Raw genomic sequence first — 9,338 nt, 5'->3', positions numbered from 1 at the left:
CCCTTCCTGGATTGATCTGAAGAAACCGACCCTGTTCAAGAGGAGGAGCCTATTCCCCAAGTGTAAGGACTGCCCCACTCCCAGGACCACCGGAGAAGCAGATCTTTACAGACTGAACTGGTCTCCCCATGCAATTCCTGATATCTGATCTTTCTCTTGAGAAATCCAGCTGTTTGAGAAACTAGAGCACACATCAGCATCATTTTAAAAATTCATTTAGCAGTGTGCACTTAAGCAGATATTCGCCCCATGTGTTTCTCTTTTAAAAACCTTTTAAACCTTCCAAAGAAAGACACCTATGTGTTTCAGCTGTTTTCTCCCTATAGCTTTGTGGCACACATGATTGTGAAAGGGGTTAATTGAAAAGTTGTGTTTTTTTTCAGAGAAGGAGGGGGGAGTGAGTGAGTCTAGGAATGATGCCGTTACTCCAGCTTTACTCCAAGCTTTTTACAAAAAACGTCAGCACACAGGAAACAGGATGTGGCTTCTCTATTCTTTCCCCCTGGCTTTGAAACTTTTGAAACATTTATTTTTTTTAAAGCACAGTTTAAAAAAACATTGCCCTCCCAACCGCACTACAAATCCCAGCAGCCTTGTCCTGCAATCCCTTTGGCCACCAGCTGCCAGAAGTTTGAAGCGATACTTTCCATAAGTGCTTATGTGCATGCTCAAAGGACAAATAATAAAGAAAAGTTCCCACTCTGCAGCTGCCATCTGATTGGTCCTCCATGGGACGAGTGCAGGGTGAAGCAGGTTAAGGATGGGATGTCTAATCAAATTTCTCCGTTACAAAAAAATAATGGAGACATTTGAGATGTGTGATAATCCTGCCATGTGACCACAGCCAGAATGAGTCAATACAGTCAACAAGGTGGGACATTCAATAAACAATGAAATGAGATTTGGGTTGTCGAACCAACTAGAAGTCTAAAGACAGAACTGAAGCAAAGCATAAATATTAGCATGACACATTCAATTATGCAAAATTACACAATAGGATCCAACCCACAGCAAACTATACACAGTAGTACAAACCAGAGTCTCCAATAATTTATCGAAGTAACTTTGTGACAATGCTAATAAGTTGCAGTGACTTCTTGGCTATTTCTATTTAAACTTTGGATTTGATCTTTTACTTTATTCTCCCTTTTTTGCTTTCCGTGTGCTCTGGGGAATCAAATTCTATTTTACCTGTGAGCAGTTGTTGCAACTCGATCTCAGCCATCAATTTTTCTATTTGCATTTGAAGAGCCCCCTGCACTAAAAAGGTCTGCTCTGTCTGTTTTCAAGAAAACAAAGCCAGTTGCACTGTCGGATTTAATCTTGATGCCGGATATTAAAAATACTTTTCTGATTGCTGAAGAACAATAGTAGGTCCCCCAGTTTTGCTTCACAGTCATTGTGATAAAAGTCACCATGCATATGGAAAATTTGTTTAGAGAAGCAGATAGATATACAGATCTGTAATCATACCATAATATGTTGCTACAAGAATTACAGGCCTCTGGGGGAAAGTTCTGTTAAAATTCAGCCTTGAATAAACGGAATAACTGATAAGTACTGAGAAGCATCACTGGAGCTTAAAATACACAAGCAATTTGCCTTTATGAATTTTGACAGCTACCTTACTAGGCAGCTTGAACCATGGTTGAACTTCTCTTTAAGGAAGCATCCTTGCTTTTTGGCATATCCTTAGTGGATTGAGGAAAAGATTATTTTCTTTGGTGACTGCTACTAGCAAACGTTTTTACAAAACCAAAAAATTAGAAGTTTCATGAGAAAATGTTTTGATCCTTGTTTTACTGGGACATGATGCACATTACCTGATCCTGAGGCACAGACATGTGTCTCGCCCTCCTTTCAGTCTATGGAAGTTTAAGCATATGGACCTCTACATACATTACATGAGAGATGAAATCAGCTGTCAGACAATCCAACAGAAATAGTTACATGAGTGACAGAGAAAAGCAGCACCTAAAGTCTGCCTTCTCCAGTTATCGCATTTCAAGAGGAATGAAGCATTGTGACATACAACACCAGAAGCAAGAGAGGAAACTGGAAGTTGGAGACATTCACACCACACCCCAACTGCAAATATCTGATTTTTGCATTTGTTTGCTAAAAGTGTGGGACACACAAACTGATGTAAAACAGGCAGCTACCACTTTCAACAAATACCATACCAGCCTTCTAAGAACACAAAACATAAGATGTAAAACAGAGATGTGAAGTTTCTGGAAATTTTGAAGCTGGGGGAAAATATTAACATTTTGGGGGGAAACTGAAATATATGCAAAACTTTCTTACTTATAAACCCTAAACTTAACTTATTTAACAACAATGTACATGATGTAGTATCTGGCATATTCATGGAACTGAGAATCATAAACACTTTACATTTCTACAAGCAAAGCTGTGAGTATACATAGGCTTACTAGGTGCCCACTAATGAGCAAACTCTCAGTAATTATTGCCAATGCCCACTAACACTCCATCTGGTTGGCAGGCTGAAGCAGGCCAGCAAAACAGGAAGGAGGGACCAATCTTTGTCACAGCATGATGATGTCACTTCCAGCATGACCCAGGAGCACTGGTATCATACCAGGGCAACAGTCTTCACTCGCCTAGAAACTCTATGGTGACCAAGAGCTAGAGCATTTACCCTGGCACAATGCCGGCACTCCCAGGTCACACCACAAGTGACATCATCATGGGCCAACAAAGATGCCCCCCAAGGATCTCATGCCAGTTTCCAGACTATACACAATACAACCCTAGACTATACACAATATAGCTGCAAATGGCTGCATGCCATGCTACCTTCATATGTATTTTATTTATTTATTTATTTATTTTAGCCCTCCCCCCAAGGGGATTTTTTTATTTGCATTTTCTATAAACTACAAAAACTACCCCCAAAAAATGTATTTTAGTTTTTGCCATATGAGAAGTACACAAAATACAAGTTGAAAATAGAAAACAAATATAGTAAACAAAGTGTTTATTATTTAGCCTCAAAAAAGTCTAATACAGTCACAATAGGAAGCAGCACATATGGATCCTATATTAAACTTTATAACATGGACAACACTGAATTATTTGATAATATATGCACTACCATATTAATTTTGGATACAACTGGTCACACTGAAACAATGATGATTTCTTTAAAAATATGAATATGCCTACAATATGCACAGTAATTATCTGTACACCTCCTTCATAACCTGATTGTAGATTGTAAAAAGAAACCATAGAATGAGGCCAGAAAGAGACTAGGAAGAGTTTCTACAAAGTCAGGTTTGCAGAACTGAAAGGGTGTGTGTGTTAAAATATAAAGATCTTGCAAGATTTCCTCACAAGAGTGTCTTACAAAAAATTCTCATATTATACATTTTGAGTAAGTAAAGGTAAAGGTAAAGGTTCCCTTGCTCGAAAGCCAGTCGAATCCGACTCTAGGGTTGCGGTGCTCATCTCCGTTTCAAAGCCGAAGAGCCAGCGCTGTCCGAAGACATTTCCGTGGTCATGTGGCCGGCATGACTAAACACCAAGGCGCACGGAACGCTGTTACCTTCCCACTGAAGTGGTCCCTATTTATCTACTTGCAATTTCTTGCTTTCGAACTGCTAGGTTGGCAGGAGCTGGAACTAGAGACGGGAGCTCACTCCGTCATGCGGCAACTCGGGTCTTGAACTGCTGAACTACTGACCTTCCACAGCCTGCAGTTCAGCGTCTTAACCACTTGAGCCACCGCAGCTCCTTTGAGTAAGTACGCTACCTTAAAAAAACTTTCATTCATTCTGATAGAGAAATTACTTCATAGAAGGCTCCCCTCCCCCCAGATCATCAAAATTTCCAACTTTACCACTGAATCAAAAGAAAAAAGAGTCCTTGAAGGGAATTATTTTCTGAATGTTTCTGTTTTTTAACTCAGGTCCTCACATCTCTAATGCCAAATAAGCAACATGTCCCTGGCCTTAGTGAATAGAAATTGTCAGCTGCTATAAGAACAAAACTCAATCAGTTTTTTTGTTTGTTTGCTTTTGCAAATCCAAGTACCATAAAGAGTCAGCTACAACCCCTCCCTCCTCAACACTCTTCGTAATAAGGAGCCATTTACTTACTGCAGCCATCTTCATCACTATGGTCCCCACAGTCATTGTCGCCATCACACTGCCATTGAACTGGGATACAAGTGCAATCACCAAAGGCGCTAACGGCACAGGTAAAGTGGTTGCGTCCACAGGAACATTCAGTGCTGCTATGTACAGCTGAAAGGAGAAAAGAATCAGCATGACTTAGAAATAAGGGAAGAAGTCATAAATTTTATTTTGATACACACAAAAGCAGACCATGAAGAGACATTGAAACGGTGTCCCATTTGTACCCTCCCCATACAATACAATCACTGCAACAATAAAAACCCACTGTAAGTTATATTCCTGAGTTGCAATAGAGTTAAGAGCCAAAGGTAATCATTTTGGGGAGAAATCGAGGGCTTGATACAGTGACCAAATATTTACATCAATATCCTGTTTCCAAAAACCTTTATTCCCACTGCCTGCCATTACATCAGCATCTATTTGGTCAGCTCTCAAGAGCTCTCTGCAAAGACATGAAAATCTAAACAAAAAAAAAGAAAGGTCCATGGATTTGTATTTTTAAAAATTCCAGTTTAAAACCATAATCAATACCTTCACTTCGGCCCTGTTCTAAATTCCAGGATATGTTGGGAAAGCCATTTGCTAGGGTGGAAAGGGTACCCAGACTCAGCGCAGGCGCTCCTTGTCCAACTTTTCAGCCCCATGGCTTCATTTTCCCTTATACACCTTAAATAAGAATTTTGAGGTTTATGTGCTTTCGAGAGTCATGAAACATTATACCCCCAAATTATCAACCATTTTAATTCTGCAGGATCCCACAACCTGAGGGTATGTAATCTAAAGGATACTGTAAAAAATTATGTAAAGAATTTCCATCTCCAAATCCAAAGTATATACTACCGTCATGCCTGATGTGCAAAGGAGATCTACAGACAGAATACCATTTATTGATTTATTCTTTAATATTTTCTTCTTCAGTTTCTAACAGCACGCCTGCAAGTTCATATTCTACCTGAAATAGGAATATATTCAGTGTTTTCCCTGAAGATATAGAACCATATCAGAGAGAGAAGAATGAACACAAGTACAAAGAGATTCAGTAACAAATAATTCCTTGCAAGTGAGCTCTGCTTTCAAAAATAGGACATGTGTGACTAACCAAGTGTTTCAGAAACCCAGGACAGGATCCATGCTTAAAATATGACCCTCACTGTCTCATGTTCCAGCCCTGGTCAGCTAAGGAGATCCGGAAATGAGCAGGAAGTCAGGAGACATGCCTACTGAGCCACCAAAGTAGTAATTAAGAGGAAAAGATACACGTCTGGTCAGAGTGTTTCTAGCGTTATTTGACCCATTCTATGTCAGGAACAGTCATAGTATCCCTTCTCTGAATATGAAATATTTCACTAGCATATTTCACCTTGAAAGAGGACAAGGGAATTTATCCATATATTTGCCTTTAAGAAGCAAAAACAGGAGGATTTACCTTCATTCCTGTATTATAGCAAACTCTTCCCTTTCATCAGTTCTATGGTGATACTATTAAATCTCATTACAGCAAGATAATATTGCTTGCTATTTTCTAGCAAGTCTATGGTACATGTTCCTTGAGAGAACTTAATAGATTAACGTTATTGAACTTTCAATATATTGGTTAGTTGGATGGAAAAGCCTTTCTGGTATTGAGGATGTCCCTACCATGAACAGGCTTCTGTAGCAAATGAATGCCATTTTTTCCCCTTGCTGGTCTTGATCCACAAGTAGCAGTTTTTTACTAAAGAAAAGTACAGCTAATCCATCCTTAATAGAGGGATTTGCTGAGCCATTGTTGAAACAGAAAAGTCTTTTGGCAGAAACTGGGAATCCCACATTGCACTTATATGTTCTGATGACAGAAGAAACATCACTCACTGATACAGGCCACCAAGATGTGCTAATAGCAGAAGAAGTAGAACTAATTTCAACTGGGGGTCCTTTGGCCTCCAATGAGCTAACACCTGACTAGAATACAAACCACATAAAATGGAGCTTGGAAACACAAGCTTCAAGTAGAAACGATTCAACCTTTCTGAGATGTCACAACCCAACCTTCTCAGTAGCCTTTATGTAAAATTTTGTTTAGCTCCATTCATAGGTACCCTAGCTGAAAATGGGTGCAAAGAGCTCTATATGTTGCCAGAATGGGTGAAACAAGGTAAAATTTTTGGTTTGTCAATTCTGAAATGCAAGCACACCCAAGCAACATGGCAGGAAATCATAACCAAGTTTAATTACCCAATTCTGAAGGCAGTGGTTGTCCAAGTCAAAGTCAATCATACTTTGACCTCTATAGGAGGCTGCTCTGGCTACAAATGAAACACCTCCCTTATTGAAATGGGCCAAGGGGCTACATGCACATGACCTTTACACATACAGCTCCCCAATCCTGGTCTGAGGAACAAAGTCCATACTTACGAAAAGCATATTTGGGCAATATAACAGGGTTGCTCTTACCTGTAACCATTGTTCATTGAGTATCTTCTGTGCAGGCATGCATTGGGACTACATCTAAGCAGGCCTGCTGCAGAAGATTCTTTACCAAGCTTTTAAAAAGTCCTCTAGAGGGTAATCTGCCTCCCTCATACCATAGTTAGCTGTCTTTTCCCACTGAGAACTGTCACATGGTCAAAGGGAGGGGGGTGCCCACCCCCCTCAGTTCCGTTGGAATCGTCACAGGTAACCAAAGAAAAAAGAAATTGTCTGATACCTCACAGTGAGGTAGGTGAGGGGGGATGTGTGCCTGCACAGAAGGCACTTGATGAACAATGGTTACAGGTAAGAGCAACCCCATTTTCATCAGTTTTCTGTGCAGTCCCCCACTGGGATGTTCCCAAGCTACAGTCTAGGAGGTGAGGTGAGGTCCTCACCTTAGGGGTCACTGGAATATGGAATGCAGCATGGCCTTGACAATTTCTGATTCTCTTTTTGCTTTCAGGTCCAGCGCATAATGCCTCATGAATGTGTCCAAGGAGTACCAGGTGTCTGACCATCAGCTCTCAAGCAACTGGACACTTCACAGGAGTATAGCGGAGGATGCTTGTGCTCTGGTTGAGTGAGCACATACCCATAAAGGGAAGGCAGCTTTGCTTGCTCATAGCACTGTTTGACTACAGAGACAATCCATCTGGACAGTGTCTGGGAGCTCACTGGTTTCCCTTTGTTATACCCCATATATGAAATAAAGAGATTATTGCATTTCCTAAATGGTTGGTTCTCTTGAGGTAAAAGAAGAGTTTTCGTCTGACATCTAAGGTGTGAAGTACCCACTCCGCAGAAGAGGGGCTAGTAAAAAACACAGGTAGCACTATATCCTGCAACATGTGAAAGGTGGAGAACACCTTGGGTAAAAACTCTAACCTAGTTCTGAGTACAACTTGTTCAGCAAAAAAATTCAAAAATGGAGGGTCAACATGTAAACTGGCCAGCTCGTTAAACCTTCAGACAGAAGTTATGGCAACCAAAAAACAAACCTTGACTGAAAGGAGATCGAATGGGCAAGTGGCCATAGGTTCAAACAATTCCAGCATTAGCTGCAAAAGTACTAAGGAGAGGGACGACTGCAGTACCAGCATGGGGCAAGGGGGTACATGTTCATTAGTCTGTTCAAAAGCTGTCTGGAGACCCTATGGGAAAACATGATGTAGCCCTTTATAGGGAAATGAAAAGTCAAAATGGGCACCAGGTGGACCATCACTGTGGAGTAGGCTTACCCATGTGTCTTGAGAATTAACAGATATTGTAAAATCACTGAAAGAGAACACAAGCTGTGGGAATGACCATCAGAGTGGGCCCAAAGTTGGAAACATTTCCATTTACTCTCATAAGCCCTTCTGGTAGACACCTTTTGAGAGCTGTGAACAACCTTATTAATATGTAGGGGTAAAGTCATATGTTCAACAACCTCCAAGCTGTGAGATGGAGGTGGGGAATATTGTAGTGAAATAACTGACCCAACATCAATAGCTTAGATAAGGGATGTGAATGAATGAATGAATGAATGAATGAATGAATGAATGAATGAATGATGTTTATTTGCGGTCAAAGACCATTTATCAAAATATTACATGACTATGATGGGGTACAAACGATATTTATTTATTGACTTCATTTATAGGTCTCTTTTTTTGCAGAGTCTCAAAGTGAATTACAACTTCCACTTGCAAGCAGAAGCTTCTGCACCCCACAGTATCAAATCTAGCCTATTCTATTTCTGGAAGGAAAAAGTGCCAAAGTATGAACTATTTATTTTGTGTTCCCTAATTACCAGTTGAAGCTGGTAAAAGGAACTCCTGGCCGAAGCCACCATCTGCTTATCCACCAGTAGGCCTGGGTCCAAGAGCACCCCTCGGCTACTGGCCTGTTCCCTTCAAGGGAAGTGCAGCCCCATCCAGAATGGGTGAAACCTTTAATCTGGGTCAGACCTTCTGCCCACCAGTAGCACTTCTGTATTGTCTGGATTAAGCTTCCGTTTGTTAGCCTGCATCCTTTCCAAAATTGCCTCCAGGTACCAGTTCAGGATTTCTACAGCCTCCTTGCGTTCAGCTGGAAGTACAACGGAGCTGAGTGTCATCTGCATATTGATGATAGGTCAGTCCAAATCTCTGGACAACCTCACCCACTAGTTTTGTGTAGATATTGAAGGGCACAACTCCAAAATTGCGGGAGCGGTGGCGCAGGCGGTTAGATGCCTGCCGAGTAACAACAGAGACAGCCACTATGGCTGTTCGAGAATCCACCACGTCCGGGGTGAGTTCCTGGCCCGAGTCCCAGCTCCCGCCCACCCAGCGGCCCAAAAGCAATTAAATCAAGTGAGTAGGCAAATGGGTAACCACCCTTAGATGGGTGGGGGACACCCTCCTCCGACGAGGTGTGTGGTGGTGGCAGCACCTACGGCGGCGAGAACATCGGCGGCAAGCAGAGCCTGGATGGTGAGGCGTGGTGGCGATGCAGCAACGAGAAGCCAGCAGAGCGACCCCTGGTGGCCGATACAACATCAAGCGTCAGACGACGGCGGAGACGAAGACCAGAAAGACGCACTATGACGTGTTTCGTGGGCGTGGCGGAGCCGAATAGGACGGAGCCGAGGCTGGAGCGAGCATGAGCGTGCGCCAGAAACGGTCTCGCCGACAAAGCTGTCGTCCCAGGGGGATGCCAGAGACCACCGGAGAGAAATGCCGAGCCAGACGTTACAACAGG

The 9,338-nt window shown here is 41.9% G+C and overlaps 1 protein-coding gene across 1 annotated transcript in view; it reads right to left on the bottom strand.

The window, feature by feature from the left end:
• LRP4 (LDL receptor related protein 4) overlaps positions 1–6,606 on the bottom strand; it is a 70,561-nt gene extending 63,955 nt beyond the window's left edge. Inside the window, exons 1-2 of the mRNA XM_015406796.1 lie at positions 6,597–6,606; positions 4,125–4,271 (exon numbers count right to left, since the gene is read on the bottom strand). Coding sequence (XP_015262282.1) covers positions 4,125–4,271; positions 6,597–6,606 — 157 coding nt within the window. The remainder of the gene's footprint in view (positions 1–4,124; positions 4,272–6,596) is intronic.
• Positions 6,607–9,338: the final 2,732 nt, after the last annotated feature.

This window comes from Gekko japonicus, unplaced genomic scaffold, assembly GCF_001447785.1.
Source record: "Gekko japonicus isolate JY-2015 unplaced genomic scaffold, Gekko_japonicus_V1.1 scaffold84, whole genome shotgun sequence".
Lineage (NCBI taxonomy): Eukaryota > Metazoa > Chordata > Lepidosauria > Squamata > Gekkonidae > Gekko > Gekko japonicus.
This window is presented reverse-complemented; position numbering and strand designations above follow the sequence as displayed.